General features: G+C 49.8%; 1 protein-coding gene across 2 annotated transcripts in view; it reads right to left on the minus strand.

Annotated features, from left to right (window-relative positions):
- Nucleotides 1–1,450: 1,450 nt before the first annotated feature.
- The window catches only part of MAP3K9 (mitogen-activated protein kinase kinase kinase 9), a gene marked incomplete at both ends in the record, with an annotated part of 73,690 nt that continues 56,403 nt past the window's right edge, over nucleotides 1,451–18,737 (minus strand). Inside the window, 9 exons of one of the 2 annotated variants that reach the window (XM_081229989.1) lie at nucleotides 1,451–1,935; nucleotides 3,063–3,869; nucleotides 5,317–5,429; nucleotides 6,847–6,915; nucleotides 9,190–9,343; nucleotides 10,591–10,713; nucleotides 12,456–12,696; nucleotides 17,111–17,286; nucleotides 18,224–18,372. In XM_081229989.1, coding sequence (XP_081086115.1) covers nucleotides 1,451–1,935; nucleotides 3,063–3,869; nucleotides 5,317–5,429; nucleotides 6,847–6,915; nucleotides 9,190–9,343; nucleotides 10,591–10,713; nucleotides 12,456–12,696; nucleotides 17,111–17,286; nucleotides 18,224–18,372 — 2,317 coding nt within the window. The remainder of the gene's footprint in view (nucleotides 1,936–3,062; nucleotides 3,870–5,316; nucleotides 5,430–6,846; nucleotides 6,916–9,189; nucleotides 9,344–10,590; nucleotides 10,714–12,455; nucleotides 12,697–17,110; nucleotides 17,287–18,223; nucleotides 18,373–18,737) is intronic. The other variant, XM_081229990.1, reaches the window with a different exon arrangement.

Below are 18,737 nucleotides of genomic sequence, written 5' to 3' on the forward strand. Positions count from 1 at the left end.
TCAAGCTGTTATTCCCACGCAAAGACAACTGTTCACACTTGCTGCAGGAGCCTGAGGGTGAGGAACGGTGGAGATACACGTGAGAAGGCTCCAGAAAGAAGCTCAACATTCAAGTTAAGGAAACAAATACCAGAAAAGTCGGGGTTGGCCTCTGTTGTCCTTCCTACCCAGCTCATGGTCCAGAGCCCAGCAGGAGGGGCTACCTGTGCACAGAGACAAGAGGACTTGGTTGGTCTCCAGTGTTCGGGACTTGAAGGTTACTGTACATCAGGGGCTCACTGAGCACCTTACAGACATCATCACTCACCACATCCATTCACACAAGGAACTAAAAAGCGCTCCGTTTTAGTTCAAGGGCATCAGAGAGCAATGATGGATGAGAAGGAATCCCCACAGTTCCAACTCCCAAGGGTCCAGGACCCACCCCCATATGCTATTCTGGTGCAGTGCAGAGATATCTCCCCACCAAACACATAACCTGAAGTCCACTAATTCCAGGGATTGGAAGAAAGATCAAGGGAAGGGAAGAACACATACAGATCAGATGACCAAACGGACAAACACAAGAACTTTGTCTCTGGTTTCAGAACTGTCACCAGTGAGTCTCCCTGGAAACTATTCCTGGGATGAGAGTGTGTTTGTATCAGAACCTGGTCTGACCACATTTGGACCCCAGGTAGGAGATGGGTGCCGTCAACAGGTGCTTCTTTCTGCCCTTGAGTGTTTACAAAAGGAATGAGGACAGACTCCGTTACCCTCTTTACTGCAACTCAACTGTATTTCCTAACTCCCTCCCCTCCCCACCCCACCCCGGTCTCACAGAGGCAGGTCCCTACCACTGGGAGGCTCAAATGAATAAGTGGGGCGCCTGGAAGTGCAGTAGGTGGTGCTAGCTCCATCAATTCCTGTGCCCGACTTTGCCTTCAGTCCTCCGGCCGGCACCGAAGGGCTCAGGGCACAGAAAAGCTCACATCTCACACCAAGCGAGATTCTGATTCATGAGTGTCAGGGAAGAATGTGGAAGAGGTGCAAAATCAATCACAGAACATCCAATACTGGTGTTTGGAAAGGCTGAACTCAGGGCTAACACAGGGAGCCCAGGAGGGCACACCCAGGGGGCTGAGGAGAGGGGGGGGCAGCAGACAGATTCGGCTGAGGGACTCTGCAGGGTCACCTTGAAGGCAAGGAAGACTGTGGAGGGTGGAGGACATGCGCGCACCCCTCCCTGCCCTACACAGCCACGGCCCCTCCAGTGGACCTGGGGAGAAGGGCCCTGCAGGGCACGAAGCCCTCTCAAGGGGCCCTGCTTCCATCCCTTCCATCTTCAAAGTGCATTATCAGTGCAAGAAGTAGGGTGGGAGCTCAGGGGGTCCAATTCTGAGACAGGGCTGTGCCAGCCGGCTCCCCCCGTCTCCTGCTTCCCCCTTGCCCGCCCCCAACCCTTTTCGTGCTAAGACCAGAACTCTTGCTGGATCTCGTAAGGGGCAGGCCTGTGTGTGTTCAGGGCGGCTCTGCACAGCGGCACGGTGCCGTCCTGACTCTGGCCCTCCGCGTCCAGGTCCAGAAGCGTCCGCTCGGCGGGTGGCAGCGGCCCCGCCTGGAAGGGGAGCAGGGCCGGCAGCCCAGGACGCTCCTCCACGGTGCTGCTGCTGCTTGCCAAGCAGGAGTCCAGGTTGCTGGGCGTCTCCGTGCTGGAACTGTTGGCTGGGGAGGCGCTACGGGCGTGGCTGGGAGACACGAACCACCAAGGGTCCAGTCGCTGCCGGTTGGCAGAAGGGCGCGGCCGAGGCAGAAACTCCAGGGTCTTGGGTCTCTCCAAGGCAGAGTCCTGCTGTGTGTTCCAGCGCCTTGGGGTCGGGGGAAAGACCACATTGGGGTCAGGGAGACGGGGGAATTCACCTGGGTCTCGGCTGGGGCTGGGGGTTTTCAACATTCCTGGTCAAAGAGACAAAGGGAGAGGCGTTCGATAATGGCACCACACTTCTGGGCCACACACGCTGCTTCCTCCCCACCTCGCCATGTTCCTGTCCACTCGGAATAACGTGAATTACGAGCGCCTACTATTTTTCATGCGGTGTGCTGGCAGGCACTGGGGATGTAACAGTGAACTACAAGGCCACGGTCCGTGTACCTGATAATGATGGGACACACGGGACTCGGATCTGCCATGAAACAACTTGAGGAAATGTCTGTACACTTGCAGTTCATCCATTTAATAAACGTGTGACAAGAACAAAGCTAGGTGTCAGAAATCTAAAGACGAGTCATCTAGGGGTCTCTTTCCCCAGAGAGGCCACCTATCTGATTGTAACCAAAAAATCTAAGCAGGGGAAGGGCAAGCTGAATGGTCAAGTACTATTGTCGCTCACACTCAAATCTGAGAGGGTATTGCCATGTTCTCTTCTCCTACGGGATCCGACGTGGTTTCTAGGTCAGACTGAGGTCTTCTAGGGCACAAGGGACAGGGTGGGGAAGGCCCAGGGTGACCGTTAACGTCAGGGTGTGTCGGACGTCAGACGGAGAAGGTGAGCGCGTGCGCCGGCACAGCAATTCACCTGGACACATCTCCGCATCTGAGAGATGGGATGAGTGACTAAGGGATGAGTGATGGAGGGCGTGATGCCCGGGCGGAAGCTCGCCTTCTGAGAGTGTCTGGACTCACGCTGTAACCAGAGGCAAGAGCCCAGCTGCGCGGCCGAAAATACCCTCCTGCGTGCAGGGCAGGATTGCTCTCAGTAACTGAAGCCTCCTCTTCAGGGAACAAACAGAGCTGGACTCCTGCCCTTGTCCTGAAAGCACCGCGCCGCACACTCCCAGACCCAGGGCCTGAGCATCCCACCGGGAGTCCTGACGGGATTCTTCCCAGAACCTGCCTGTCTGCTCTCCCTCCTCAGGGAAGACCCCGAGGCACAGGACGGAGAGAAGTCGGCCACCTCCCGCGGCCCAGAGTGGCCTGTCTTGACTGGCTGAGCCAGAGGAGAAACGGCGCTGACCCCGATATCTCCACTCCTGGGGGAAGCCCGAAGGCGGGCAAGAGGAAGGACGGGGAGGACAGGCCTCACCTGCTCCAGGGCTGGGGCTCAGCCCGTTGCTGGAGGGGCTCCTGCTGGCTCGAGGGGCCGCCGGCTTGAGGGCCCCATCGGAAGGAGTCCGCCGGTGAGCGCTGGGCTCAGCGCGGGGGGCCGTGAGGGTGACGTGGGTGGGGGTCAGGGACTGCCGCGGGTCTCGCTTGAAGCGCTCCACTCGGACGTTGACCAGGGGATTGCGGGTGCAGGGGCTCAGGGGCGGGGCCTCCCCGGGGCTGACGGGCATCTCGTACACCACGATCTCATCACTGTCAGAACGCAGCAGGGAGCGCGTGGAGTTGCACTCGGAGATGGAGGAGAGCGAGAGCAGCGTGAGGGAGGCAGAGGGGTCTCCTAGCAACAGCACGGGCTCCTCCTTCTTGAAGAGCTTCCGGGATGGGGGGCTGGTGCTCCGACGGGGACGGCTGGCTCTCTGGAAAAGGCCCTCGCGCCTCTTCTTCTCCTCCCGGGCTGGCGGCTCGGGCTCCTCCGGGGGGAGCAGCTGGCACTTGCCAGCTTCCAGCAAGTCACAGCCGAGGCCCGTGGCCGCCAAGACGGCCCCACAGCCGAGCAGAGCCACCTCACAGCGGCGGTGGTGGGGGCCGCCCCGCTTGAGGCTGTTGGTTGGCGTCAGCTGAGGGGTACTGGTGGCCGAGTTGACTGGGGTGGGCTCCTCGTGGACGCCGTCGCTAGGGGGGCCGTCCCCATCCTCTCCACGAGGGAATGGGATACAGAGGTAGGACTGGTTGGGTGACGGCTGTGGACGACTCTCCCCACTCCGTGGACCTTCGCTGTCCTCGTCCTCTGCGGAGATGAGAGGAGTGGAGGGGGAACAGAAAATGGGAACGGAGCGGCAAGAGTAAGAACCTGGTCCTCCTCCCCAGGCCCAGGCCCCCGGGCTAGTGCCAGGGATGCAGACGTTGAACAGTCTGAGGTGCAGGACAAAGAACCAACAGGACTTCATGCCTCCACACTCAACTGTGACCAACGTGGGGAAATCACTCTCCACTCCACAGCCTGTTTTCCTATATGCAGAAAAGACAATCTGCTAATTTGCTCCTTCTGTCGTAGGGACCCTCAACACAAGAAGTGCGGTATGAGTTTCCTAGAACAGACAGATCCCTAATTATTTTACAACTTGAAACTGGAAGGGACCTTGGATTTCTAGAATAATGGCCTACAGACTTGTCTTAAGACTAGCGTCCTGCAGGACATCCCTGGTGGCCCAGTGGTTACGACTCTGTGCTCCCAAGGCAGGGGACCCAGGTTCGATCCCTGTTCAGGGAACTAGATCCCACACGCATGCTGCAACTAAGAGTTTGCATGCCCCAACTAAGGAGCCCACGAGCCACAACTAAGGAGCCCACCGGCCACAACTAAGGAGCCGGCAAGCCGCAACTAAGGAGCACGCCTGCTGCAACTAAGAGCTGGTGCAACCAAAATTTAAAAAAAGAAAAAGACTGGGCTTCCCTGGTGGCACAGTGGTTGAGAGTCCACCTGCCGATGCAGGGGACATGGGTTCGTGCCCCGGTCCAGGAAGATCCCACATACCGCAGAGCGGCTGGGCCCGTGAGCCACGGCTGCTGAGCCTGCGTGTCCAGAGCCTGTGCTCCGCAACGGGAGAGGCCATAACAGTGAGAGGCCCACGTACTGCAAAAAAAAGAAAAAAAAAAAGAAAAAAAAAGAAAAAGACTAGTCTCCTGCAAAGGATTAGAACCCCCTGCATGGGTAAAGGCCCATCTGCTCTATGGACTGACTTATTATGATCTTGGGATTCTAGAGAGAAGAGTACTTTCTGAGAGAGCCTGGAGAAGGCCCTACCCATTCAGCAATCACAGGGCAACACTGGAAAAGCTTCCTTGGAGGAACACTGTGGTGTCTTCTATCACCATCTCCCATTCTGTGGACTCCCCACATTAAAATACACAGAAATAGACCCAGGAGAGGAAACTGCCTGATTCCAGGCCTCCCCCTTCTTCACTGCCCGAAGGAGACTACAACTGGCCCCTTGGGATAGGAAGCCAACGGCAGGTTCCATGGCAGCAGTCGTGATTCGCGAAGACTCAATGGAATGGGAGTGGAGCAAACTGAGAAGGAACAAGCGGGGCGTGGCGGGGGGGGGGGCCAGGAGTTGAGGAAAAGAGGAAACACCCCCATGAAGCAGTACTAGGGGTCCTTAAAGAGTCCGAGAAGCTTGGCCAAGAATTCCCTGAGGCAACAGGAGGAGAGTCGAGACAAAGGCAGTACTTACCCATCTCCATAAGGCTGGTGAACCCTGGCAGGGCTGGACTATTCCTCGGCCCCTTCCCCAGGTTGGGGGCACTGGACGACCACTGTTTGTATCCATCTACCAGGGACTTGAGGCTGAATGAGAGGAAGTGAGGAAACTGTGAGAACTGGTTACTTCCTTTACCCTCAGCTCCCTGTCTGCTTGATTACAGCAAAGCCCAAGAGCCTCGGGGTATAGGCAACAAGACTTACTGAGCCCACCCGCTTCATTAGCAAAAGTGCACATGCTCTAGGGGATGAAAAGCAGAGACATAACCCACCCCTCACATGCTGCTATGGAGCTGTGGGAAGACCTGCTGGGCAGGCTGGCAAGAGGACAGCAAGAATAAGGACTGCCCGGCACTGGCCAGAGTCTTGCCGAAGCCCGACTTAAGGGAGAGGCAATCACTCCGCAGGCGCTGACTACAACACACTGGTGACATTAGAAAAACTGCAGTGCTGAGATCTGCAATGCAAGGCAAGCACCGGGCAATTGAGCTAGCAGAGATGGGCCAGGCCAGGCCACTCCACTCACACCCTTTCTCAATTTCTCCTTCCAAGCTTATGGCATGCTTAGGCAACTTTCAAAGCCATCCATGTTTCAAAAACAAAAATCAACCAACAAGGCTGCACCAACCCAGTGCACTTTGGGACAGACCTATGTGGGCAGTACATAATGCTGGACTCGAACCCTCGGTTTGTCTGGGAATGGAGAGGAAAATGACAGGAGCTTGCTTTCAAAACCCTGTCATCAGCTCACAGTGGCAAGCCAGTAACTCCAAGGTCACTGACTGGGTACCCCGCCAACTCTCTTATAGGATAGGGGCATCAAAGGCCCAGAAGCACTGGTCTTTCCCCTAAAGAACAGTAAAGAAGGAGGACTGAGGAATCTGTGGGCTATGACTGCCTTGGAGATACCAGTATATAACCAGGGATGGCTCTCATTTTAGGGCTACAGAGAGCCATTCAACTAAAGCCCACTCTTCCCAGCCCATCCTGAGGGAGGGAGAAGGACCAACTTTTTCCCTGACTGCAGACCTCTGCTTCAAGTGCTACCACAAATACCACTGAATTAAAGTACCTCCCAGCCACCAGTGGTTTCAACCAAAAGACACAGCCAGAGAGAAGCGTGCTGCCCAACCCACAGCCTGAGACTTCTCACTGGAAGTCTTATAACATCACCTCCAGCTCTGGGTCCAAGGAATCCAGATCAGCAGAGTCAAAGCCAGTGCTGACGACCAAAGGATAAACAGCCATGGACTGTCTCCCTAAAACTAAGGATGCTGGGAGAATCCCAACAACAGGAGTGGTCAGGGGAGCAAGGAAACGTCAAGTCAGACCAACACAGGAACTTTCCCAAGGTGCACGATGGTACCGCTTCCAAAAAAAAAAGGAAGTCAGCATGGCCCTGGCAATAATGAGGCTTGATTCTGCAGGGTGCACTGTGAGGACAAGGAAACGGAGGGAGGGTTATTACCAGTACATGTGATGAGAGGGTGAAGATTAGACTCACCCCAAGTGGAAATGTGGAGATTCTGATGGGGTACTTAAACCATTAGCTTTCTCACGTCTCTGAGGGGATCTTCAATGAATAAAGAGAATCAGTAGCAGGCAACAGTGGGTACATGCAGCTCAGCCTCTCCCACATGAGAACCCTCAAGGCTGGGCTCCAGCCATGTAGCCAGCTGCCCTCCCCTTGTCTGGTCAGCAAAGTCCCACACCATGAAGGAATCTTAACAAGATGACCATGCCGGAACTACCACAGGCCCAGGACCTCCCAATCTGTGGGACAAACATCTCTGGGTGGCCACAGCTTAATTACAGGGGGCTTGTGAATCCAGAGATCCCCGCTGTCTACAGACAGTGCATATGTATCCTACAGATATGTACTATTTTTTTAAAGGATGGAGATGCAAATTCACTTAACATTACTGAATTCAATACAGCTTTTTGTCATTACATATTTTCTTCAGTCAACAGGGACTAACATTCGAAATAGTATCATATAGAGGCTCTCAAAATTTTCTGACATGGAAGAGGTCTTTTCTTGAGACTGGGTGGATTTTCCTTATTTCTTCAATAGGAACTGAGAATCATGAAAAATTAAGTCACATATTTTGAACTGCTTCAAAAGTGTTGAGGGCACATCTATGTAAGTTAATGTAAGAAAATTCCAAAGTTAATGTTTTGTGTAATGTGAAATGCAGTTAATTTACTAGCAAGACAAAAAATACCTTTATATGAAGCAGAACCAGAGAAACTATTGGGATCCATACCCAACCTGGTAAAGCCTATCTGGAAACACACTAATGTCAGAAATACCAAGGGACTCAGGGTGACGGAGTTCCTCAGGCCCAGCTCAACCCTACTTCTAGCCAAGGCTCAAAGGACAAACTGAGGAGTGCTTGTACCTACAGAACTTAGTATAGCAGAGCAACCTGCAATCCCCAGAGGACTCAATCACTGACTTCTTATACAGCTTAGGCAGTCTGCCCTACATATCTAAATATTCTGTTCTAAGGTAGCTAGTGATTTCCAAAGCCTGGCTTCAAAGAGTCCATCCTTCATGAACCAACCTGTTATTTTCACCTTCAGCACAGATCTGACACGGGAAAGTAGATTCTGGACATGAAATCGTAGTATTCAGAGAAATACCAAGGCTTGTTACAGGTCCAGGGCCCCTCTAAGTCTAATAGTCAACCTTAGAAGCTCTTTGAAAAGCCACTAAAAAGGATGAAGGGGGCTACTGCTTATCCTCCCACTTGGAAAAGTCAAGAAATATGGCTCTAGATTCTAACACAAGAATAAGAAGTATATCCCATGACATGCATTCTTCGAGTATGAAGGAGAATTGCGTGAGAAGCACGGACGAATCATGAGAGCAAGTATTTACATATGCTTACTACGAGCCAGCCCATCTTCTAGGGACTTCCCAAATAGGAGCTTATTCATGATCAACTCCATGAGATGGGTATGGAGAGAATCCCCATTTGATAGATGAGAAAACATAAGGTCCCACAGCTGGGCATGGAGGAGCCGGGATTCACACCCCGGCAGCCTGGGCTCAGCATTCATTCTCTTCAGTACTACACTACAAGCAACTGGTCTGTGAAGGACCAGGACCCCAGGGTCACAAGCCCACAGCGAGAACACAAGCACATCCAAGGCACCAGGGTGTGCCATGTGCTTTGCCTAGAGGGGGCACTCGTACACCGTAGGCGTGGCTAGTGGGTGGGGTCATAAGGACGTGCTAGTGGCCCTGGAGTCACCTCCAACTGCACCTCCAGGGCTGGGTTATTCTGCCTGCCCCTGCTGCAGGCTGAGCCTCCATTCAAGGGCCGTGTCACCTCTGTCCTTCCTTCTCTCTCCTCTGGGCAGACGTTTTAAGGGGAAGAGCCAGGTGTAAATAGAATACTCAGGCTGAACTCCCACACGTCGTGAATGCTTGGGCTACTTGCTCCTCTGAACAGGAGGCCTCCAGGGCTGGGCAAACTATAACTCATGGGCTAAATCCTGCCCATCCCTTGTTTTTGTACAGTTTTGCTGGAGCACAGCCATGCTCGTTCATTGACATAGTGTCCATGGTCTGTGGCTGCTTCCGTACTACCACAGTGGGGCTGAGTAGTTACTACAGAGACCACGTGGCCCACAAAGCCTAAAATACTTACTATCCAGCCCTTTATGGAAAAAGTATGCCAACTCCTGTCCTAGGAGCTTCCAGGGAACAAGGAGATTGGAAAACCCTACTGTAAAGATCAAGAAGCTTGTCATTTCTCTGAACGCGGCGAAACACGCAACAGAGAAAAAGGTATGCCACATCATATTTTTAAAGGATTTCCCATCCTCTGGCCCTTACCCTTCGTCTCCTGAGGCGAACTCCTTCTGACCAAGTGTACCTGGCCCCCACGTCCGTCCCTTCTTCTTGGGGGCCCTCTTCTCCTCCTCTTCCCCCTCCTCCTTGGGGACGACACAGCTCCGGCCCCAGGTTTTGCTGCTTTCGCCTGGTGTCACTGTGAATAACAAAGGTCGAATGGGAGCTGGAAAGCAGAGAGGTCCCCCCAAACTAGCCTCTCCCCCACCAGACACGCACACTCACATAATTGGAGCTGCGGGGGATAGTCAGACCTTGTCAAAAACTCTGTGCCCGAGTGGAGCCTGCCAGGCAAGTAAAGGAGTTCCCAGCCACCACTCACTCAGTGCTTTCAAAGTACCAAACGTGAGAAAACCTCCCAGATTCTCCAAGCCCAGCATAAAGTGGGCAGAGCTCCAAGCAGACCTGACTTCGGGAACATGTTTTGTTGCCGGGGGCTGGCTTGGGGGGCGAGGTGGCGGGTGAGGAAGTAGGTGAGAGATAAGGGGTAAGGAAGATGTAGAAGTGAAGACATTTTGGTAAGAAAGTGCTGGAAAGGAAGAAAGTGAGGAATTCAACACTGTGGAGAAGGAAGTCAGGGGTAGGAGAGGGGGAAGGAACAGGCCTGGAGAAATGTAACAGATAGGAAAGGAGGCGCCTTCTTCTGACCCTGATACCTTAGAGCAAGGGTTGAAAGCCAAATGCTTCAGAGACTGGCCTTATATCATAAATGAATGGAGTGACCCAGTTACCAGAAAACAGGGAGTTGAGGGGACTGAGGCGAAATACAGAGCATACGCAAAAAAGAATCCATTGATTTGATTTGATTTTTCAAGGAAAGCCAGAAATCCAGGTCTTGGGGGGTTTTTTGATGAAATCTCTCTATCTTTAAATTAGGGCATACACACACTTTACATATATGCATATATGTGTGTTTGTGCAAGTTCTTTTTAATAAACACCATCATAAAAGAAAATTGGTTCAGATTCGGCCTATCACAAAGTAGCTGGCAAGTTTACCTTGGAACCTACACTTTGACAAAGCCCTTTCCTGGGAAGCATGGAAAAGAAAAACCATGATGCCCCAAACATGGCAGCGAGTGCACAAGGTCCCCAGGCCGGGGTACCTTCATCGCATCCCAGATTGCTCTGTAATTCACTAAAGAGCCTGCTGATACCCACAAACCCCTTTGCTGGTATCTGACTAAGAGTGAAAGGGTCAAGGTCATGGAGAGACGAGGTGGGGGGTAAGGGTCTGCGTACACATGTGCATGTATATACATATTGTGGAGGAGAGGTGGCAGAGTTATGGACGGAGCCAGCCTGGACCAGTTGGTGGCTGGACAGAGCAGGGGACAGGTGCCCCTGGTGTGTTCTGGCCCCAACTAAATTTGGGAAACAGCCTCACACTGGATGGCTCGCAGGCGAGGAATGATGGTGGGGCTTGCAGGAGGACTAGAGCGGCTGTTGATGAGACTCTTCCTTTTATCCATGGTGGGCGAGGCCTGTACCGTGAACTTGTGCTGGAAATCTGCTTGGGGAAAGACAAACAGATGCGTGTGCATTAGAATTTTCCCATTATCAAATTCCTATGAGCTACAAGGATATATACTGCAACACAGGGAATACAGCCAATATCTTATAGTAACTATAAATGGAGTATAACCTTTAAAAACTGTGAGTCACTATGTTGTACACCTGAAACTTGTGTAATATTGTACATCAACTATACCTCAGTTAAAAAAAAATTCCTATGAGAGAACTGACACTTCCTGGCAGGCTTGAGGGACAGGCCCTATTTCCTGAGAAGCTCCTTTTCACCTGGAAAATGTTCTCTTTCAGAACCATTTCTTTTTCCCATAGGGACGTGGCAAGATGGACGTATGAAGGAAACTTCATTACCCAAGTGAACTTCATTATATGGTTTTCATAAAGCCATCTATATAATGTACATATGTCTATATAATGTATATAGGTGTAGCAAGTACATGCTTAGAATAGTTTTTAAAAATACCATGAGACCTTGTCGATTATTCTAGGAAATCTAACTTAAAATTCTCCATCTCATACAGTCTATCCGTACATGCCTCCTTTTCTCAGGGACCAAAGCAGGGAGACTGATGCTCCTTGCTAAGTGCGGGGTAACAGGACTAACCCACAGAACCTGGGGAAGTGAGAGAGATGCGGTTAATGGTCCAAATTCTGACGTATTCCAAAGGCATTTACAGCGTACATGAGGAATGTAAAATGTACATTCTCTGAGTTTCTGAGCTTCTCCCCATCTATCAAAAGGCTATGAAAAAGATCTGCATGTTTGCACCTAGGTCTCCCCTCTAGACTGTGACCTCCCTGTAGGTGAGCTCCATGCCTTTTCTATCTGCTTCCTTAGCACACAGCAAGATGCTGGCACATGCCAGATGCTCCAGAGGTGCTTAAAGACTCTGTGTTGCCTGAAAAGAAAAAAATGTGCAACGACACATTCACTGAATTTCACTAGATGGATTCTCTTGTCTGTACCTAAGCCACCATCCCTGTGCTTAAAATCAACCACTACTACTCCTATTATGCCATTTCCCCTTGGTTCCTTATACGTCTAATAAGCTTGCTTCCTGGGGCCTTACAGACTCAGAATACAATGAACTTTATTTACATAACACACACTTGAGTACTTACCTCCCTCCGTGGGTACGTTACGCCCCCGCAGAGATTCTAATTCATAGTTTCATATTTCTTTGCATTTTCCCAAGGCTGTACCTACTGCAAATGTACCTTTGTTCAGCTAATGTGTTTCTGAAAGGTTATGTGTAAATCAAATTCTTAAACGTTCATCCTAATCTCAACTGCACACAGAGAGCTAATTATTTACAGAAACCCTGAGATGAGTTATTTTGTAGACTCCCAGGCACATACACACATACCCTGGGATTTTTTTCCCCCAGTGACATATTCCTTCTCCAGGTTTGCCTAAAGTGAGATGTGCCTGTGTGCACGGCCATGCTTCTAGCAGCCTGGACTGAGCCTGCCTGCCAGGCCTGTCACACTCACGGCCTTCCCCTCATATTCTGTGTGTAGTCTCACTACAAAATCCCCCTGGAAGGCAGAAGCTTTCCAGCAGGCCAGGCTTTCCACGGAATAGAATGGACCTTCCTAAACCGGCTCCGTGATGAGCCCTGGGGTCTCACGTTTCTGAGCTCAGTCCCTGGTTCCCACAGAACCCCTGCCACACCAGCCCCTCGGTCCACTCCCACGTCCCCCAGGTCCCCGGCCACCAACCGGAAGGGAGGCTGATGCGGTTTCCGTCCTTGAGCTTCAGTCGGTTCCTCCTGAACTTGCCCTTGCGTTTCTTGACCCGGGGCTTCTCCTGGCACAGCTGGTGGATGATGATGTGGAGCTCCCGCTGCAGGATGTCGATCTCCCGCTCAGCCAGTTCCCGCTCCCGGCGCCGCAGCAGCTCCTCCTGGTTTTTCTGCTGGAGTGCGGCCCGCGTCAGCTCCTCCTCCCAGGTGTGCAGCTCCTGCCAGGCAGGTAGAACCATGGCGGGGGGGTGGGGGTGGGGGTGGCAAGTGGTCCGTGCAGAGGGGGGGCTCGCCCCTGGGGGGCCAATGCTCACAACAGCCTGGACAGCTCTCCTCTGACGCCCACGCTTCAGTCCCCGGCGGAGGTAGGGGCTCAAGAGCTGGCTGGAAAATGAACACCTGACCACCGCAAATGGAGGCAAGGCAGGCTCCGAAGGGCCGTCCTGAGGATACGGCTAGAGGAGCCACAGGCCAAGCCCTGGAGACGGGGCCTGATAGTTCCCTGTGCCCCTTGATTGACTGATTAAAGTTACCCGTGACCAGGAAAAACGACGGAGTTTGGGTAGAAAATATAATCGTATACTCAAATTGTACAGATTTGGTTCTATTTTGATTTTTTTTTCTGTTACATAAAGGAAAGTTTTTTTAAAACCAGAGCCAACTTAATGTGATCTAGCTTAAAATGTGTGTGCTGTAAATGAATCACCCTCCAGGCGTCGCCTAACATTCAAATGAAAATAAATATATTTCCAGGGTGGCTGTTCAAAAGGTTCGTGAGGCGCGTCATCTAAATCTTTGTTCACTTGGTGAGTGAATCCACTGAGCGTGTGGTTTAAACTTGCACCTTATCTTAAAGGACAACCATTTGCTTTGGAAGGATGGGGACAGCACAGCAAAGAGAAGAGGGAACATTTCCTGAAGTCTTTACCAGGCACTTTCTCTAGAAGGTGGGCAGAACCTCTTCCCTCCCTCCCCTTTTTCCTCCTGCATGAATTTACAAAGGAACTCACCGTGGAATTCCTGGAAAGACGTGGGGGCTTATGGTATCAGGAAATAGGAGAGAGCCCAGGAAGGAGAACAAAGCATGCGTATAAAATTTTTTTTTTTTTTTTGCTGTACGCGGGCCTCTCACTGTTGTGGCCTCTCCCACTGCGTGGCACAGTCTCCGGACGTGCATGCTCAGCGGCCATGGCTCACGGGCCCAGCCACTCTGCGGCATGTGGGATCCTCCCAGACCGGGGCACAAACCCGTGTCCCCTGCATCGGCAGGCGGACTCTCAACCACCGCGCCACCAGGGAAGCCCGCGTATAAAATTTAAACACGTGGACTCTAAACTGTTAACACTGGTTACCACAGGCCTAGGATTGAAGTGGAGTGTGGAGGCAGAGGACTAAAACTTAAGAAGCTTCATGTCAACAACCTGAGAGAACCATGTCTAAAAAGGGAGAAATTTTCTTCAATAAAGCAGCCAGAGCAACACTTCTGTGGTTGAAATTCAAAATTCTCAATGAAATGCTCCCCTATAAGAAGTCATTCTGGACTAGAACAAAATATAGAAATGGAACCCAGGGCTAGAAAAAAGTATGTGAACACATATCGGGGAAGCAGAGCAGCAGGCAGAGGGCAGAAGAGAAAACAGAAACAAAATGGGAATAAAATATTCTGATGAAAGGAGTCTTCCATTCAACTTGCCTTCTATTCTCAAGAGTGTATGAAAATGACCATAAAAATGATGGAAAGGAGAAAAATGAGAAGAGGATGAGCACCTTGAAAGCTGTCTGGTACGTGGTAGGTCCTCAGTAGTTGCTGATTAACTGTTGAGTTGATGAGTGAATGAGAGAAAGAAGGAGAGAGAAGACAATTTTATAAATGCAGGTCCTTCTTTATGGGAACATGGATTCATCACAGTGCCTGAGAAATGAGCTTGAACATTTGAACTTCTCCTTCTTTGATGAAATAAGCCCCAAATAAGCCCCAAAGATTAACTGTTGTGTGCCCTCCACATCCTTGGCTTCCCGGTCCCACTGCTTTGTTTTCACAATCAGAACAAAAACACATAGAAGATTCAGAAAAATTATTCCTGGTTGGTTATTTTGCTGCTAAATGGGAAAGCTGAAAATTAGTTCGAGCTAATCTCAGCCTTCCTAAGTCCTCTCTCCTGCATGCTCTTGTCTAAGGGATGACTTGGGTTTAAGCTCCTTCCTTTAAGGGAACTTGAACCCCAGCCCAGAGACCAATCCATCCTCACATAAACAGAAGCAGTAGTAGGTTGAGCCAACCTGAAGAGTGAATCATATGGGAAAACAGGGCATTTATGGAGTACTCAACTATGGCACCATATACCTGGAAACCCTCCAGCATGGTAAATCCCCTTCTTGCGAAACACCTATTTGGGTATCAACTCCATAGTATGCAAATCACATCTTCCACATACAATGATTTAAGAGGAATCTCTCCAGAGAGAAAGCTCATGATCCATTTCACCCTCACTTGCCCAACTCCAAGCCTTATAAATGGAGAGGTATCACAGCATGGGTGTTAAAAGCAAGGATTCTGGAACAAAGTGGCTGATTTGTGGCCTTGAGCAAGTTAAAATGGGCATCACATGTTACATGGAGTTAATAGCACCAATATCGCAGGACTGTATTACATAAGGCAATTATTACCTTATTATGCAAGATTATGTAAGAATTCATATAAATTACTCATAACAGAGCATGGCGAATAGCACATACTCTACAAATGTTAGCTATTACGAGAATTGGTTTGACTTTTTCTAGTAACTACTTCCTGACAAAATCCAACTTTCATTTTTCTTATTGGCTGGTACCCTTATAATTTCATCAATCAAAAGAAATAACCACGGAACTATATTCAATATACTGTGATAAACCATAATGGAAAAGAATATGAAAAAGAATACATATATATATATATATATATATATATATAATATATAACTGAGTCACTTTGCTGTATAGCAGTAATTAACACAACATTGTAATTCAACTATACTTCAATAAAAAATAAATTTATAAAAAGAAAAAGAAGGGCTTCCCTGGGGCGCAGTGGTTGAGAGTCCGCCTGCCGATGCAGGGGACACGGGTTCTTGCCCCGGTCCGGGAAGATTCCACATGCCGCAGAGTGGCTGGGCCCGTGAGCCATGGCCGCTGAGCCTGCGCGTCCGGAGCCTGTGCTCCGCAACGGGAGAGGTCACAGCAGTGAGAAGCCCGCGTACCGCAAAAAAAAAAAAAAAAAAAAAAAAGAAGAAGAAATAACCAGGAGTCAGTGATTCAGCAATCTCAAAAAAGGCCAGGAACTCTGGGGTTCTTCTAGTTGGAACAGAACTAGTAATTGGAACAGTCTCTTTTAATCATTCTGCTCAATGGTCAGTACAGATCCACCCCTCTCTCCCCCTGGGTCCCTAAAGAATTGTCATAAGCTCACTGCATCCCCCTGCAGAATGCTCCTTGACTTGCCAAACAGTACAAGGATTGCTATGTTGCATCAAAAGAGTTATATCTTCAAATCAGCTCCAGAAATGATTTTTAAGTCCTTTGTTTAGGGAAACGATGATATTGGAAAGAAAATGGTTTTGGAATCAGAAGACCCCAGTTCAAGATTCTGCCTCCTCACTTACTAGCTGTGTGACTTTAGACAGACACTGACCCTCAGCTCTGAGATGAAAAAGTTAATAACACCTGCCCTACATGCTGGCAGCAGGGGCCATAAGACTCCTGGATAGAATGGGTGAAGAGGTCTCATCAGACCTTTCAAGTGAAAGAACTGGGAAGCCATAAAGATCATTTTAGATTCTACTATTATTATACTGCTTCCCAAATTTCCACAGAGGGGAGTGAGAAGGGAAAGAAGAAATTAACCAAGGCTATCCATGGACATCCCTCGTGCCCCTAGCCACTGGCCCCACAGGATAAACAACATAACTACTTTGATTAGCTTCCTCTGTGTGACGCTGACTGATAGCTAGAGACTACGGGCATAGAGAGGGCCATTTAAGGAATGGTTTCCAAAACAAAAAGGCAGATCTCTAATGGGCTATGGGTCTCTGAACGCCTCAGTTGGTTCAGCCTTTGAGGCCTTTTCATAAAAACATGGAAAATGCCAAACAATTTCAGACTCATGGTATTTTTAGCCCATATGCTGTTTCTGATTCTGATCCCCAAAGACACTGGCAGGATGTTCTGATAATTGCTCTCAGTATTGAAGTATCCCTACACCCAGTTAAACCCCTTCTACAAGTCCACTGCAGAACAAAGAAAGCTTTCTAGAACGCTCTCGTATTTCCAGCCGGCGGGGTGAGACACCCTGCTGGTACTTGCCCAGTGGTGCTCCTCCTCCAGTTTGGACAATGAAGTAGATACTCTGCAAGGAGAGCTTTGGATTCATGACTCCCCCCACTTATTCCTGCCACATCCCAAAAAGAAAGAAAAATTCTCGATCGTTTCAGGTCACATCTGAGGCCTGGAGAACTCTCCATGTAAAGCCAGGAAGGAAAAAGCTGCTCTGTTGCCACAAACCAAGCAGGAACGTGGTCGTGTCAGAATCGGTCCAGAGGCCCCAGTGGAGAAGATCCACTAATTCAATGCATGCCTTTTGCTTCTCTTTCTTACCTTTTCTTTGGCCCTGAGTTGGTCAAACATCTCCTGAATCTCATGTTTCCAGTCATCCTGCAGGCAGTGGAAGGAGTCCTTGGGCATTTCAAAGAAACCAGACTCCTCTATGGTAGTTAGCTGGTCCAGGATATTCGTGAAAGATGGTCGTGAATGGGGGTCAGGATTCCAGCAATCTGCATGGGGCACATGAGTCAGCAGGAAGCATTAGCGGACAGAGGCAAATGTAAGATTTAGGATATTACGTGACGTCATTTGACAGAAAACCACCTCTCATTTCTCCTTCCAGAAATAGAGACTGGGACTTAGGGAACCCCAAACAGGGCTCAGGAAGTAAAGCAATCTGCCCAGCATCACAATCATCAGCAGTGAAGCTGGAAACACAATGCAGCAGCTCTGCACCCATTCCATTCTGACTATTGATTTCACATAAGTAAGGCAAGTCCAAAGCGTTTTCTTGCATGAACTACAGCTACCACAGTTTATCAAGTTACTACACGATTCCAGTCCTGACAATGGGTAACTACACCTTGGGCCCCAATTTCCCATAAATAAATGAGCTACCCTTCCCCAACTCAACGTGCTGATGAGAAGGCAAGGATGAAAACCACGGGAGTCAGGAAGAGTGAATTCTATCTACTCTCAGCTGAGCCACTAACCAATGGAGTGACCGCCTATCCATTTAACCTCTCTCAGCTTAGGATTTCTCACCGACAAAATCACAGGGTTTGCCTAGATGAATTTTAGAATTCCTTTCTTCATAGATCTTCATTTCTACATGTAAGACACTCAGAGGTCTTGAGATAAAAGCTGCTATACCTTCTTACTTTGGATTAAATAATAATATTCTGAAGCACTGGATAGCAGCCCTCAGTTTCTAGGCTACGTTCTACAGTCACTAGATGGACAGAAGGGACATCGGTGACACCAGTGTAGCAGGGTGCTGACATCATCTTGAAGTAGCTCTTCCAACCATCCTCAGGATTCCTCCTTGACTGACTCATACTTCACCTCCTCTTTCAGTTACTGATCCTGCAGAACTGGCCACAGTCTATCAAGTGCCGATAGAAAAATAAACGGTCTCCAGTTTTGTTCCAGCCAGGGGTCACTCACCTTCCATGAGTTTGGCAAAAGGTTCCGGGCACGTAGAAGGAATGGGAAGGGCAAGCTTGTTCATGGCCACTCCATAAGCGACTGCTAAGCCATCGATTCCTCGGAAGGGCACCTCACCGGTCAGGAGCTCCCAAAGCAGCACCCCATAGCTAAGGAGAGGAAGAAGACAGAAGCCGCACCATGAACCATAGGTGCAACTTCATGCAAATATCTCGCGAGGCTTTGATAAGCATCCCACATCCTCTCTGAAATGTAGGGAGACTAACAAAACAGAAGTACTGCTATAATATAAAAGGGAGACCATAAAGCCTACTGGCTATAAGCGAAAACTCTGGAGTCAAGCACACTTGGTCTTGTTTCTCAAATTCCTCATGTGTGAAGTGCAAATAACACAAGCAGTCTGACAAGGCTGTCATGAAATGAAATGCACTGCTCTAGTGTTTTAATCAGTGCTCAAGGGCCACATCTATTTTGTGGTTGCTATTGTGAATGTAATAAACTGGGAGAAGAGGCA

This window comes from Mesoplodon bidens, assembly GCF_964165515.1.
Source record: "Mesoplodon bidens genome assembly, chromosome: 3".
Classification (NCBI taxonomy): Eukaryota; Metazoa; Chordata; class Mammalia; order Artiodactyla; family Ziphiidae; genus Mesoplodon; species Mesoplodon bidens.